This window comes from Balaenoptera acutorostrata, chromosome 9 (genome assembly GCF_949987535.1).
Source record: "Balaenoptera acutorostrata chromosome 9, mBalAcu1.1, whole genome shotgun sequence".
NCBI classification, from domain to species: domain Eukaryota; kingdom Metazoa; phylum Chordata; class Mammalia; order Artiodactyla; family Balaenopteridae; genus Balaenoptera; species Balaenoptera acutorostrata.
The window spans coordinates 108,548,912-108,565,670 of record NC_080072.1 but is presented as its reverse complement, the minus strand read 5'-3'; the positions used below and the strand labels follow the sequence as shown (position 1 = coordinate 108,565,670).

Genomic DNA, 16,759 nt, shown 5'->3' with positions numbered 1-16,759 from the left:
ACTAAGAGTCCGCATGCTGCAACTGAAAAGATCCCGTGTGCCACAACTAAGACCTGGCGCAGCCAAAATAAATAAATATTAAAAAAAAAACAATGTTAGTTTGTATTGTTAGCACTTTACAGTGTACAAAGCACTTTTAAACATATTAAAAGAGAAATCAGTTCCATGGTTTATAGTAGGATCCTGGTAATAAAAATTTGCCCTCATGCAATATTTAATCAAGAGACTCAAATCACTCCCAAGAAGACATGGGACCCACCTAACAAATACCTTTCAAATCTACATAAAGATGAAATTGCCTAATAGTCAGATGGTACTTTCGGAATGTCCCTTCTTTGTTTTAGTCCCCTAGCTGTATTAAAATAAGTGCATATAGATTATGTGAAGAATGTCCTGTGACCAACTTTTGGTTCATTACTGTGTTACTAAATGTCTGAATTATGATAATTTTTTTTATTGTCAAATATAAGAAATCTGACACTGGCTGAAATTCTCTTTTACAGTTCTCTGGAATCAACACTTAACCTTAGTTCTTATGCCCATAGGTTTGCTAAAGCCTCGGGCAAATTAAAGTCTCTCGGAAAGAATACTTTTCTGGACTGGAGATTTTCTGTGATACCCTGGCTAAGATCATTTTGGAGATTTTCCTTCTCTATTTATCTTTGCTGCACCACGACCCAAATAATGTGTTTATAATCAGAACTTTTAAAATTATGATTTTACTGGCTTTTATCCAAAAAAGAATCTGTGGAACATTAAATTCAATTTATTTTCCTTCTTCTTCTCTTGTGATAATGAGTGTGCATTTATATTTGAAAGAGTTGTAATCCTTGGGTATACAGTACTCTTCTATTTGCCGGTATATCTCCAACTATTTTCATTTAATTGCAAGTCTACCCCTGTGATAGAGTGTTACGTGTTGAATGCATGTCCCCTTGTTCATGGCATGCCTTTTTAATTAACTGTGACATTCAGTCTCAGGAGAGGCTTTGCTTTAGAGTAAACTCCTTAAACAGGTATGAAGTATGTTAGCCAATAGAGATGGTTAGCTTTTACAATCTCTTTGGAGCCATCTGAATGAAAGTCTTTAGCAACATGTAAGATTACTATCTTTATCTTCTTTGTTAATGAAAGATTATTACTAGCTATTTGGTACTTAACTCTCTCAGGAATTGGTGCTTAGCAGTAGTATAATTTTTCCTGTGTAGATGAGCTGTCTAACGATCTATTGATAAGTTTTTGTTGTTGTTTGTTTAGACGCTGTTTACAGACCCAGGCCAGGTAGCTTATGTCCAACAGGATGCTACAGCTCAACAGGTAACGAGTTGCTTTTTTGCCTTTTTGTTGATTGTGGATAATACTGAAGTTACCCTTCCCTGGAATGCCCCCAACCCTCTGTACTGTGCATTCTCTGGATGTCTATTTCTCATGTGTTTAGAATATTCTCAATGTCCGTTAATGAAAACAAAGCAGAACATGACACTAACACACTCCAACCAGTATATATTGCAATAGCGTGGTAATAAAAAAATGATTTGTCAGGGAAATTTAAGCATTAAATTAAAATAAGCATATCAACTGGATATTGGTTCAAGTTCCAAAGAGTAATCCTGAGTTTCAAAAGTGTCTATGGAAACTGGGAAACACTTTAGTACTTGGTCTTTTTTAAAAATTATTGAATTATAGCTGATATACAATGTTGTGTTAGTTTCTGGTGTACAGCAAAGTGATTCAGTTATATATATAATATATAATATATAATATATATATTCTTTTTTTATATTCTTTTCCATTATGGTTTATTACAGGATATTGAATATAGTTCCATGTGCTATACAGTAGGACCTTGTTGTTTATCTATTTTATATATAGTAGTTTGTATCTGCTAATCCCAAACTTCTAATTTATCTCTCCCCCTCCTTTCCCCTTTGGTAACCGTAAGTTTGTTCTCTATGTTTGTGTATCTGTTTCTGTTTTGTAAATAAGTTCATTTGTATCATATTTTAGATTCCACATACAAGTGATATCATATGATATTTGTCTTTCTCTTTCTGCTTACTTAGTATGACAATCTATTTTTAAATATTAGGGAAAAATTCCTGCTTAAATTACATATATATTTAGTGGCAACCTTCCTCATTCTACTTTCAGAGAATTGAGATTCTTCTTGGTTTTCTTTCCTTTTATCTATATTTCTAATATATCCTACTTGACTTTGAGGGACTTCTTCGTTATTTTCCTCCAGGTTGCAAAAGTGATAAGGAAGGTGCAGAAGCTAGATATTGTCAGTCTTACCCTCAAGGGAATGTGAATCCACATAGTTTTATTTTCATGTTGGCTAGTATGACTGTTATTTAGCTATACCACTGAGTGTCATGAGTAATTATCAAGTAAATTCTCATTAGTAAGCACTTTCTGCTTTTAACGTTTTTTAGTAGGTGATTTGGAAACTTGCGTTTTAAAATTTGGAAAATGAACAGTAATTGTGTTGATATTATTTATGAAATCTAGCGAGAATTAGGAGTCTTCCTAATATCAGTCATGGTTGAATTTATTCCTGATTGGTAGTGACCTACAATTTTGTGGGTCTGCCGTCTTGAATGAGAACTTGTCTTAGCCCATCTGGGCCGCTATAACAGAGTGCCATACACTGGGTGGCTTACAAGCAACAGAAACTTATTTCTCACAGTTCTGGAGGCTGGGAAGTCCAAGACCAAGGTGCCAATAGATTTGTTATCTGGTGAGAGCCCTCTTCCTGTTCACAGATGGCTGTGCCCTCACATGGCAGAAGGGGTGAGGCTACTCTCTGGGGTCTTGTATAAGGGCACTAATCCCATTCATGGGGGCTCTACCCTCATGACCTAATCACCTCTCAGAGGCCCCACCTCCTAACACCGTCACAATGGGGATTGATAAAACAAATCATGTCCATTTCTGTGAATATTTATTGATTCCACCAAGCAAGCAATGGATAGATTTAATTCATTTTTACAACTTGGCAGGAAAAAAATAAAATGAAATGCCTTTGTGTTTCATAGATGATTAATTCATTCACTAATATTTGGAGTAATGATTTTTTTTCATAAAAAGTTGAAGTAATACAAAACAAAAGAGAAGTACATTAAAAAGCCCAAACAAACAAATTCTGCCCAGGAGCATCCTCATTAATTTACAATTGGTAACTATTATTCTAGACTTCCTTCCAGATATAAAACAGACAAAGATAAACAAGCAGGGGAAAATTGTGCCCTAAATGCTGTTATTAATCTAAATACTTTAAACTTAAATTTACTTGAGTGTAGTAGAAGGAAAGCGAATGGAGGTGAACCTGAAAGATGTTGGAGTCCTCACGGTTTCCTAACCGGCCTTGGGCTCCGGTCCCCTGTGTCCTCAGCTCTTGCTGTGATGACCTGATATCAGCACACTGACACTTCCTCCCCCTCCTCCCCTCCCCCACTGTTTGGTGTTAGTTGCATTATTATTGTAACTAATGTATTTATGTTCTGTTCAGTAACCACAGCTATTTAGAATTTTGCTCCATTATCTCCTGGCATTTAATTTATACAAATCTTGAGTCTAATTTTGATTATTTTCCTCATTCCTTTTCTATCTTAATGCCTGTTTGAGTCTTTCTTTATCCTTGAAGTTTTTCTTTGAAGTCTAATGACTTCACCAGCATATGAATCAGAATTCCCTAGGACAGGGTGTGTCCTTTTCATGTATAGGTTAAGACTCTGTTTCGGGAACATTTTCATCTATTAGGTTTTTGAAGATCTATTCAGTTTCATTTGATATGTTCACTTTTCCAGGAATATCAGTGTGAGTATATTGACTCTGCTTTCTATATCTAACATTCTCTCTGTGATCATTTTTATATCTATTCTTTTCCATGTTATTTGTGTAATGTCCTTTATGTCCCCCATATTTCCTTACTGTTTTTTAAACTTTCTAATTAAATTATAACATACATATGGAAAAGTGCAAAAACTTATAAGCAATAGTGCAATGATATATCACGAAGTGAACACACTCTGTAACCAACAGCCAGATTAAATAATAGAACATTACCATCTCCTAAAAGCCATCCTCATGCTCTCTCCTAATCACTTCTCCTTCCCTTCTCCTCAAAGGTCACACTCTCCTGCCTGCTGGCACTGTAGACTGGTTTTCCATGGTTTTGAACTTTATATGAACAGAATACCTTAGTATGGTTTCCTTTTTGTCTTTTTTTTTTTTTTTAATTTTTATTTTGGCCTTGCCACTCAGCTTGCGGGATCTCAGTTTCCCGATCAGGGACTGAACCCAGGCCACGGCAGTGAAAGCTCCAAATCCTAACCACTAGACCACCAGGGAAGTCCCAGTAGGTCCTTGTTGGTTATCTATTTTATATATCATAGTATCCTTGAGTTTTAAATAAAAGTTGAAAATTGTCTTCTGGGTAGAGGTTTTTCGATAGATTTATTCCTAGATATTTGGTGTCTTTTGATGGTATTGTCAATTATGGTATGATTTTTTAAAATTTTATTTTCTAAGTTCTATTTCTGATTTTCTTGATAAATAGTCAGGTTGTCTATGATTACTGACATTTTTACTTCTTTCCAATATAAGGAAAAAAATCCAAAACTGGATTTTTTCCTTCTTTCTGATATAAGCATAAAAAATCCAAAGCTGGATTTTTTCCTTCCAGTTTTATTGAGATATAATTGACATATAGCACTGTATTATAAGTTCAAGGTGTACAACATAATGATTTGACTTACCTAAATCGTGCAATGATTGCCACAATAAGTTTAGTGAACATCTGTCATCTCCAAACGTAAACAAATAGAAAAAAATTTTTTGTTGTTGATGAGAACTCTTAGGATTTACTCTCTTAACAAGTTTCACATATAGCACACAGCAGTGTTCATTATATCTATCGTGTTGTGCATTACATTCCTAGGACTTATTTATCTTGTAACTGGAAGTTTTACCCTTTGACCACCTTCCTCCAATCCCCCCTCCCCCATCCACCACCTCTGGTAACCACAAGGAGCATCTCTTTTTCTATGAGTTTGTATGTTCGTTTTTGAAGTATAATTGACCTACAATACTGTGTTAGGTCCTGTTGCACAACATAATGATTTTTTTCTATACATTTCATACATTCCACGATGTCTAGTTATGATATGTCACCATACAAGGATATTACTCACTGACTGTATTCCCCACACTGTACATTTCATACCCATGACTCATTTTGCAACTAGAAGTTTATACCTCTTAATCTGCCTCACCTATTTCTTTCCTTCCCCCACCCTCCGATACTCTGGTAACCACCTGTTTGTTCTTTGTCTATAACTCTGTTTCTGTTTTGTTATGTTTGCTCACTTACATCTTTTATTTTTTATTTCTTCTTTTGTCCCCCCTTGGTCTGCTGGTTAGGATCTCCAATACATTATTGAACAGAGGTGGTGCTAGTAGGTTTGCAGGTTTCTCATTTTCCTTCCTGATCGCAGAGGAAAAACTTTCACTACTTTACTATTAAGAATGATGTTTAGTGCAGGATTTTCTTTTCTTTTTTTTGGCTGCACTGTATGTCTTGGCCTACGGATCTTAGTTCCCCGACCAGGGACCGAACCCGCGCCGTCTGCAGTGGAAGCGCAGAGTCTTAACCACTGGACTGCTGGGAAGTCCCTAGTGCAGGATTGTTATAAAAAGAACACATTGATTAAGAAAGCTCCCTTTGTTTATAGTTTTTAATGCGTGTTTATTATTGATTGATGTTGATTATTACTCATGGATGTTGATTTTTATCAAATGCTCCTTTTGAATCTGTTGAGATTTTTCTCTTTACTGTTAATAAGGTGGATTATATTAATTGATATTTAAAAGTTAATCCAGCCTCGCATTCTGTAATAAACTCTATTTGATCCTTTTCATATATGTCTGGATTTGGATTTGGTCTGCTAATATTTTGTTTGGGGTTTTATATGTTTATTCAATAGTTCATTGTATTTTAGCCAGTGTATTTGATATTTTTTTTCTTTTAAAGTAGCTTTCATCTTGATGATATTCTTTTCTTTTAATAACATCCTGAAAAGCTACATCATCATTTTTGTTGGCTGTATAGTATTCTATTATGGGGATGTACTATTATTTATATTCTCCATCTATTGTTTTATATGTAGGTTCTTTCTTTCTTTCTTTCTTTTTTGCTACTATAAAGAACATTCTCACAGATGTCATATCAGATTATTTCCTTAGAATAAATTCCCCAAAGAGAAATGATAGAGACTAAAGGTATTCATATTTTAAATTATTTAAGAACCAAGATTTTTGTGAAAGTGAAAAAAGATACAAATATAAAAATCAAACACTTTAAATAAAAAGTTAGAATCCTAAATTTGAATTAGAATATCAGTTTGAACTCATGACTTTTTGTTCTCTTAAAAAACATGTTTTCTAGTTCTGGCCACTGAAAAGGTTTAGATGAAGTCATCAGTCCAGTAGCAATGATCCTATGTGGTCTCTAAATACAGTTTTCCAATAAAAGGAATCAGGGCTACTTAGAAAACTGACAGATTCTAGCCCTGGGGCAGAAAATGTACAAGGTGTGCCTGAAACATCTTGTCTTATCAGAATGCAAGGAAGCGAGTAAAAACTTCTCTTCTGGGGTCCTGGGAAGGAACTCAAGATCTAACTCGAAGGGGCCAAAATGGGACAATTTGACTCATAAAAAAGGAAAAATATCTACAGTAGATTGAAACACATTAAATGTATTTAAAATCCACAAGTTCGTACTGATATGAAAAGAAATAACTCTTTGGTCACTCTTTGAGGCTGCTAGGGGACTACCACATTATAAGGAAAAGTGGTAAATGGCCGGAAAGAATCCAGCCTTTCCCCGCCGAGTGTCCTCAGGTAAACAATCACTTGACGAGGGAAATTTCATTATAGAGGCATCCAACTAATAAAGAAAGGGGGGATGACTGGCTTAGAGTCTCACCATTTTTCATCTGCTATGATCAGAAAAAAGCTGATGAGGCACTTTGTAGTGAATGGATCAACTTACCCCTCTGAACATTGTCAATGTCACTAAAAGGAGAGAACATTCATTACAGGGTTCCTGGTGTTGTGTACCTCCTCTTGACATACAGCACTGTATTTTTCCGCATCAGAGGTATTCCTCCCCCAAAATTGAACCTGAATCTGATCGAGTCTCTAGATTTCACTGCCAACTAATAGGAAGCACAGTAAACAAAATGGAACAAGTTACAAGACACACAAGGATGCAGTTAGCACCATCTAGACTGCGGGAAGCAGACAAATTGCGGAGGAAAAGAAGAGAAATGGAACTTAACAGATTAAAAGAGGCTTCAGAGACATAGCAGTCAGATGCAGCACGTAGACCTTGTTTGGGTCCTGATTTGAACAAACCAAGTGTAAAAAAAATTATGAGACAATTGGGGAGATCCTAACAATAACTGGATATTTGATGATGTTAAGGAATGATTATGTTTTTAGGTATGATAATAAATAAAATATAAAAGTCCTTTTCTGGTAGACATATCTACTGAACTACTTAGAGATGAAAATGTATAATGTTTGAAGTTTGCTTCAAAACAATTGAGTGAGGGGGAAAGTGGGCGGGAGAACAGTTGAAGGAAGGTGAGCTCTGAGTTGATAATTGTTGAAGCCGAGTGATGGGTACATAACATGTATTATACTATTCTCTCTATTTGATATAGGTTTGAAATTTGTCATTATAAATCGGAAAGTCATTTTGATAGGACTTTCTAAATTGCTTTTCAGATGCTGAAAAAGTTTACATTCTCACCAACAGTGTATGAGATCGCCCATTTCCACACGCCCTTGCCACATTGGGTATTTGCATTCTTTGAATATTTTGCCAATCTGATAAGCAAAGTGGTATTTTGTTGCTTTAATTTTAAGGTATCATTTTAATTAGAGGTTTTGTTGCCATTCACACCTCAGAGGGCCCTTCATCTTCTCCAGTCTCCAGAAACAATCTGCCTGTTTATGTTTTGTACAAAAGAAAAGTTGTCCTCAGGCAGCTCTGCGAACCCGGCATTACAGGCAGGACAGCCATTGCCTTAGCATCTGTCTTTATTGCAGTTTCCTTTCAACCGGCACGGTTTTTATTTCTGGCTATAACACCTCAGTGATTATCAGTTTATTCCACGACCTGGATAGATTCTGGATAGAAAGTTAGAGTGAGGGTTTAACATAGATGATGGGTGGGGTTTTTTTTTAATCCTTAGCAAAAAGGTTCCTGTTTTTTCAATTGTCTGTAGTGGTGGCAAAATCCATTTGAAGCCTTTTTCATATACGCATTCCCTCGTCCGTAAGGAAGGCGAGGGACTCTCCAGACCTAGAAGCACAGTCTCCGCTTTGTTTCTGAAAAGGAACATGTTCGGCTCCCCACACACTGAGAGGAAAATATGCTGCCCTCATAATTGGTCTCAGTAGGAACCCGGAGCATTCTGTTGTGTTTGCTGCTGTCCAGTGTAGTTTCATGTTTCACTCTCGGATAAATTGTATCCTGAAGTGCATTATGTCGTTTCAGAAATAACTACTGAGAGTGATGTTAAGTGGGAAGGAGAAAGTATACCACGAGTTTAACAAATTCCTTTTCCTCTCGCCATGCTTTATTGTACGTGACAAAGTGCACGGGCATAAACTATTTTTGTTACTAATCTTTTCCTCTAAGTGAAGTTGGCACCACGGCTCCCCGCCCTGCTGTTGCCTCAGGAGCAGGTGTGTTACCTTGTTGCTCGGGTACTCACGGTGTGTGTGTGCTGTTTACCTTCTCCTTGAATCCACTCAAGTCCGCAGGGGCCGTTGTGATGTAGTAGAAAAGCAGGGCAGGGTCAGAATGTGGATTTCATCTCTGCCACTTAGGAGCTGGGTGGTAAAGTGATCCGGCCTCAAAGGAATTTAGATACATGCCTGGCACGCAGTAAATGTCAGTTGAATTTGAATTATTAATGAAACAAATCTGTAATGCATGCCTACTGTGTGTTAAGGTCCATGCCATCTGAAATACACAGTTCTCACCTACAAATGATTGTCCTCCCCGCTTTCCATCCCTTTTCGACGGTCACTTGCGTGATTCTGGTATATGTTCCACCTGTGCTTCAGCGTCAGTCCCTCTAGGAAGTGCTGAAGGCTTCAAGCCTTTTCTTTGCCACAGCCTTTGAGGAGAGTTCCAGCGCAGGCACGAGGAGGTTGGCGGTCTGTTTTGATGTCAGCTTTCTCAGCAGTGGCGAGAAGCCAGCAGTAACTTGCCTGACCGCAGTCTTTCTAGCAGCATCTGTTGGGGAAAAATACAGCTCAGCTTCATGGGAGTAACTCCCAATTGCTGAATCCATTCTTTCAGGTTGGCTCTGCAAAGAGATAAAGAATTTATGAGGAGTGGAGGTGGATATATGCTTTGGTTTGTCCAGTGTGTGATAACATTCATCACTAAGGCTGGCAAAAGCTTTGAGTGGCTTAGAGTAAAGTGTGATATCGAAGCTGCGCTCTGAGACAGCAAGTGGGAGCCGATCAGATGAGGGTGCAGAGGGGGTGGCAGATGCAGTTCTGTTGCCAGAAGTCCCTGCTCTTTTGCTTGTTGACCCCTCATGTCAGTGGGCATTTTATTGTTGTTATTGAAGTTGAAGCAGAAGCATCTCCCAGAATTTTGTCCTCCTGTCTACACTTCTAAAAGACCCTGAGCTACAGATGGAATGTCACACAAGAGTCTGGCTCCTGGGTTAAGTGAATGCATGTTAAAACACGCATGTGCTATTTGAGGTAACTGATTTTATCTGCTTTCTTCAGCCTGAGGGTTTCACATGTTGGGCAGTGACCTTTAACTGCCTTGGCAGGTCAGAGTCTATAGTGTTGTTTCTTTACAGAGTTTGAGAGGTTCTTAGACTTAGATGCAAACTGAGAAAGGATGTTTCTCTGAAGAGCTGCAGAATGTCATTTCCCAAAGGGCCAAATGTATTTCCACAAACTAATCTGCATTGGATACCTGCTATGTGGCCAGCAGCCTTTTAAGGTTGTAAAGGAAATACATGCTGTCACTTCGGTCCTTAAAGAACTTAACGATAATAATAATAATCTATTATTATTAATATTAAGCACTTACTAAATGCCAGACACTCTACTACTGGCCTCATATACACATTGTTCCACTTAATCCTCACAACAACCTATGAGGTATGTATTACCATGCCCATTTTACAGATAGAGAGACACAGGTTCAGAGAAGTGTGTTAACTTGCCAGCATCTTAATCCAAATCTGTCTGACTCCAAAGCCTGTGGTCTACTTGCATGCGGTACAGTTAGAGAGGCAAGCTGGGCTCACAGGAAAATGCACACGAATTGGCAATGGAGACAAAGCTACGAGGAACAGCTAAGGTGTGACATGTCAGAACCAAGATTCTGAAAGACCTTGGCAGACTGAAAGAACAGAAAAGACAATAAAATGAAATTTACTAGAGATACATGGCCATTTAAGTAAAAATCAGCTATGTAAGTCCTGAGCAGGAGAAAAAGGGTTCAGTAGCGCTCTCTGAGCGGACAAGAGGACCCAGTGACCTGCCACTTCCAAATGGGGCAGCACTAGGACGTGGCGGTCTCCAGTAAACGCTGGTGCAAGCTGACGGGGATCCGCTGAGGGGTGGATGGACACAGCAGGGCTGTGAGCGATGGGTCAGTGAATTAGCGGTTTTGGTCTTGAAGTACTGGAGGAACTGTCTTCATGTGGCACAGGGGGGCACTTACTCGGTGTAACTCGAGAGGGAAGTCGGGGAGGTCTCGACTCCACGGGAACATCCCTGAGCTGTTCCAGAACCATCCGGGCTGCCTGGTGGGCACCGTGAGGACACGTGAAGCCCAGGCTGGACGGTGTCGCTGGGTGGGATTCTGTGACTCCAGGGGCTGCAGAAGGTCAGAGCAGAGAGCGGACGCTGTTCCCAGAGAAAGCGGGCGACGAGGGTGGGGTTTAGACAGTTGCCGAGGGAAGAGCATTCTAGGCGAGGAAAGACAAAGAAAAGGGAGTAGGCACTTCAAAACCCCTGTCTTACTTGTTGAACAGGGGGAGGGCATGGCTTGAGTAGGAGTAATGGTGCTAACGGGGCAGGAGAAATGCGCTTGCATCGGAGGGATCTGAGTGGTAGATAACCCGAGGCCGCTTATTTAGGAGGTGAGGACTTTTAAGGTACCATTATTTTCTTCCGGTGTATTTGGTAAAGTTGCATTAATCGAATCCATGACCCAAACCGTGTGTCTTATTTGCAAAAGACTAATTTCAGCGTGATGAACAAACTAGGCATCTCTTTCCTTGTTACTTACAAACCTCGGCCTCTCTGAAGTGTGTGAAAGGAGAGCTGGTACCCACTGAATTTTACCAACTGCGTCTTGCACCACGTGTTCAATTTTAAAGCCACGTGGTTGAAGGCGGGTCAGAGCTTTACCTGCATTATGGTGTGGCCACCTGCAAAAGCAGGAGGGTCCCCACCCCAAACCAAATTGAGGCTGATGATACCACGCATGCTCCAGGAGGGTTTGGAAGGGTTTGTTACTTTCATATTTGAAGTCTCCGGGGAGACAGGGCAGGCCCCTCATGCAGGTTTGGAAAGGCTGAGAGAGCAAGGAAGCGGGACTTGAGGTGAAGGGTGGGATCAGCACGAGAGTCCCCAGCACCTGGTCAGGGGCTTGTGGGGTCTGAAACTCCTGCTGGCACCAGCGGAGCCCAGATGTTGGGCAGAAACAGCAAAAAGGAAAACAGATTCCTTATTACAGCCCATAGATGGAAATAAAAGTCATTTCTGCAGGGCCTTGAAGGGAGCTGGTGAGAAGAGTATCGCGCCAGAGTCTTGTATTCTGCGTGTGTGTCCCAGCTAACCCCAAACAGGCCGTACTAACGTCACGATTAAACGTTGTCCAGGCCTCGTTGCCGGTGCACAACCAGGTGTTGCCTTCAATTGAGGGCGTGGATGGCTCGGACCCTTTGGCGACCCTGCAGAACCCCATGGCCAGGCTGGAGGCCAAGGAGGAGGAGGACGAGGAGGAGGAGGAGGATTCTGAGGAGGAGGACGAGGAAGACGGCGAAGACACAGACCTGGACGACTGGGAGCCTGACCCCCCTCGGCCCTTCGACCCACACGACTTGTGTAAGTGGCGCTGCCGCTCGGGAGCATGTGCGGGCGCGGGGCGGGCTGGCCGCTGCCGGGGCTCCTCGTGCGGACGATGCTCCCGATCTCGGTGTCCCCCCCGCTCCGTCCTCAGGCGGCCTGTGAAGGAGGCCCTGGCTGTCCCTAGAGTTCCGAGCGTACCGACGAGTGGACTGAAGCCGGGAGGAAGCTGGGCAGCCTGGTCGGCGCCACAGGGGGCCGGGGCTGGGTCAGGACCGAGCCTCAGTCTCTGATCCCAGAGCTCCAGCTGCCAGACCGTGATGTTCAGTCCTGGCAGATCCGGCCATTTCCGAGTCCACAAGTTCCTTTCCTGCTTCACCTCTCTTCATACCAACCTTAAAAAATGCCTGTTATAAAAAGACGCCTGTTATGAAAAGACACCCCGGGCACCAGAGCGCTGCATCTTCTAACTCGACTAATGCTCTCCACAGTCTTGTGAGGTCGGCAGCTTTCCCAAGGTCGTGCTCAGTTGTTCAAGAGTCAGGGTTCAAACTCGGGTGTCTGATGGCTGCCGGTGCCCACGGTCAGCCGACACTACTGTCCGTCCTGCCTGCTTGGGGGGGCGGGTCCTGCTTCCACCCACCAAGCCATTGCCGCTGCCCATCAACTTCGTGCCTAGATGGCAAAGTCCTTATCGCCTCTTGTGAGTTACGAGACTCTGTAGGGCTTTGAGGTCTCACCGTATTTCCCCTGGACCTTCCGTGTAGTGGTGGTAGGCCTGTTTGCATGGGGCCAGTGTTCATCTCCACGCCCAAAGAAGGGCTTCCTCATTTTGCTTTTCTTTGAATTCATAAGTTTTCAAGGCAACTCCTTAGTCAAATACACACAAGGTCACTTTATCTTGTAAATATTAATACAAGGTAGCTCTCCATTATTGGGGAACTGTGGAAATTGAAAATACCCATTTTCTAAGTCAGGTCATCACACAGCCAGAGTTGGGTAAACTATAACTGGTTCATTAGATTTGTTTAGGGCCATGAGTGTGCTCTCTGTGTGGCCCGGTCACTTTTCTCTGTTTTGTGGCTGTGCCTATCTCATTCTGGCGGTGAGCTGACAGATGAGTGACACTGGGAAAGGGGGTGAACGTGGATGCTGAGTGCCAACCGATCACTCGCAGAATGAGCTGAAAGTACATATCAGGGCTGGGCTAGTTGTGTCATCCAGGTGAATGAAGGATGGGATGCTAAATTCATTCATTTCAGCATTATCTTCACACAGTACACATGGAAATCTCAAACTCAACAGCGCTTTTTCTGTTAATTTAGACATGCCCAGACAATAAGGCTTCTATTAACTCCCTTTGAGGAAACTGATTAAACATTATTGTCAGGTTTTTAAAAAACAGCTTTATTGTGATATAATTTACATACTGTAAAATTCACCTAATTTACATATTATAAGATTCTCATCAGATTTTGCAACATTTAGCCTAATAAGCTCTTCTTTTCTCTTTTCAGACATGTTATAATTGATTTGTAAGTTTAATGCCACTATTTGAATGAATAGCCAATAGAGGAATAAATCACGGCCTGCAAATTATTTCCGGCAGGCTGCAAGCTAATTCTGCCTGATTTTAGAAGAAAAGTACAGGGTTTTAGTGGTCTCTGAGGAGTAAGGTATTCCAATGGAATGGGTATTGCGGTTGTAGGAGCTCATTGAGTTTGGGCTGGGAAATTTAGCTTTGGGGATTTTTCAGGTTGGAACTTTTTCCCTGAGACTGTCACGTTGAGGATTTCCTTCTCGTGCAGGGTGCGAGGAGTGTAATAACGCACACTCTTCCGTGTGCCCGAAGCATGGCCCCCTGCATCCGATCCCCAACCGGCCGGTGCTGACTCGGGCGCGGGCCAGCCTCCCCCTGGTGCTGTACATCGACAGGTTCCTGGGCGGTGTGTTCTCCAAAAGGCGTATCCCCAAGCGCACGCAGTTCGGCCCCGTGGAGGGGCCGCTGGTCAGGGAGTCGGAACTGAAGGACTGTTACATCCACCTCAAGGTAATTTATGCTTCACCAGAATCCAGTCTCGTTCTGATGATTTTTAAGGGGCATGCATTTTCCCACCAAGCCTCCTAATGCAATCTCATAGCAGTCTGCTAGTATTTTTCTTTCTATGCCTGACTTGTTTCAAATGGAGACGTTTTCTCTCTCACCAATGACACAGAAGGTACAGTTTCAGTCCCCGAAGTCTTATGTGAATAATTCTGAGAGCTGTAGTTCTCAGGGGCTGGATTAGTCTGGGAGGGCTGCCAGAATCAAACACGACAGACCGGGGGAGCTTAAAGAACCGATGTTTGTTTTCTCACAGTCCTGGAGGCTGGAAGTCCAAGGCCAAGGTGCAGGCAAGGCTGGCCCCCTGTGAGGCTGCGCTCCTTGGCTTGCAGGTGGCCGCCCTGCGGCTGCCTTTGCACAGGGCTGTCCCTGTCTGCAAGGTGCCTCTGGAGCTTCTCTGTGTGTCCTGATCGCCCCTTCCTATGAGGACACCAGTCAGATGGGATTGGGACCCACTTTTTCAAAGCCCTGTCTCTGAATGCAGTTACATTCTGAGCTACTGGGGGGCTAGGGCTTCAACATACGAATTTTGGGGGGGACACAGTTCATCCCATAAAAGGGACTCGACAGCTTTTTTTTTTTTTTTTTCAAATTAACTTTGACTGGAACACAGAGAGAATTACATTGACTCATGTTATCTGTTAAGTGCCCATAATGTTTTTAGGAAAACCTCTTTTCAGTTTTTGAAACAGGTCTATCCTGTTGAATCTTTTGTTGAAGAATAGTTCACGGTGTGTTACGGTATATTTACACTGATGTCTGTTCCTCACTTTTGATGCTTTTGCTTCTATCCAACCCCTCTGCTGTCTGCTTCTTGGAGAGCCACTCTGTAGAACCAAGAAAGGGCAGTGGGGAGGGAGAATTTTGGTGGTGTGTTTTTGAGAAATCAGCAGCTGTCATGGGGAGATTTTCTTGGTGAGTGCTCAGGGTGTCCTAGAAAGAATATAACTTTGTAAAGAGAAATACCTATCACCAGGCTACACATTATAAATGAAATGCAGTTGAATCCCCAAAGGAAGTAACTTGTAACGAACTGGAGAGTATTTTGCTTGCATTTTCTGGCTTATTAGTAGCATTTTTTTGATGTGTTAGTTAATGATGAAATATCAACCGAAGCTGTACACTCAGGGTGCTAACTTTTAGATTTTGCTGAGTAATCCTCCTGTAGGTGAGTCTTCAGAAAGTATCTTTTTCCTGTTCCCTTCGGCAAGACACAATTCCAGTATCTTTCTGGATACAAAGGGGAGAATCAACATGCCTGGTTAATTTCAGGAACAATATCTTGTATATCATTCCATGAATATCTATCATATTAGAGGTTTCGTGTATGTGTGTCTTTTTACTTTCACCCTGGTTGCAGGTTTCTCTGGATAAAGGTGACAGAAAAGACAGGGATTTGCACGAAGACCTGTGGTTTGAGTTGTCTGACGAGACCCTCTGTAACTGGATGATGTTTGTACGCCCGGCCCAGAATCACCTGGAGCAGAACCTCGTGGCTTATCAGTACGGCCACCACGTGTACTACACAACGATCAAGAACGTGGAGCCCAAGCAAGAGCTTAAGGTACAGTGCTGGGTCAGTGGCGCCTTCGCTAGGAATTGCAATTGCTTCATGCTTTTCCTACTTTTTTCTTCCCTTTGCAGAGGGATTCTTTAAAAAAAATGGTCCTCTTCTTGTAATTCACTTACTTACTGAGCACTTGCTGTGTACTGTACACTTCTAATAATCCCACCAATAAAACAGAATGAAAAGTATATGACTTTTGAGCTCTATCACAGGCATTCATGAAGGTATTAGGCCCAGGGGTGAGGAAGTAGTTGTTTTGGGGGCACAGACAGGTCTGTGTGATTAAAGATGGGCTTACTTCACATCATTTACACATTCTAAGGAAGAGTTAGTTGGGAAACAGGAGATCTTGTAAAATGGAATTCAGATGTATGGGCAAGATTTCTTTATCTGAAGACTCATTTTACCCAAAGAATTCTATGCACTGACGTCTGATTTTAGGAGTATATTTTTTGGGGATAACACTCTGTAGGAATTTGTCTAAATATTAACTCTTGATGATTAATGAAAATTCCGCTATGATTCTAAGGGAAAATCCCCTCCGCCCCACACCACCCCCTGGTTTTTAAAGCTATGTTAGGAACATGGTAAAAAGAGGGGGTCAAAATATTAAAGTTATAAATGAAAAATATGTTAGAAATGATTGCTTTGGTACATGAACACTGCATAGCACTGTGTCTCAGTGTGGTAAAGTGGGAAATAGATACTTATTTGGGGGGAACAAAGACCTAGACTTTGTTTAAAAGCTGTACAAACCCTGCATCTTTGAAACTGTCAAGTAGATAGTCCATAACCTCCAAAGAAAATGTGTAGAAGGAGATTCACATCTCACACCTGTATTCCAATAAATTCTTGACACTGAATGAATACTTTTTAACTGTGGAGGGGAGATTATTTTCTCTTTTAATGCAGTAGAAGGCAGACAGATACAATTAAATAAGAATATAATAGTTCAATAT

General features: G+C 41.3%; 1 protein-coding gene across 1 annotated transcript in view; it reads left to right on the top strand.

The window, feature by feature from the left end:
* PRDM10 (PR/SET domain 10) overlaps positions 1–16,759 on the top strand; it is an 86,130-nt gene that overhangs the window by 31,889 nt on the left and 37,482 nt on the right. Inside the window, exons 4-7 of the mRNA XM_007183353.2 lie at positions 1,258–1,317; positions 11,943–12,168; positions 13,938–14,179; positions 15,594–15,797. Of these exons, the coding sequence (XP_007183415.1) occupies positions 1,258–1,317; positions 11,943–12,168; positions 13,938–14,179; positions 15,594–15,797 (732 nt within the window). The remainder of the gene's footprint in view (positions 1–1,257; positions 1,318–11,942; positions 12,169–13,937; positions 14,180–15,593; positions 15,798–16,759) is intronic.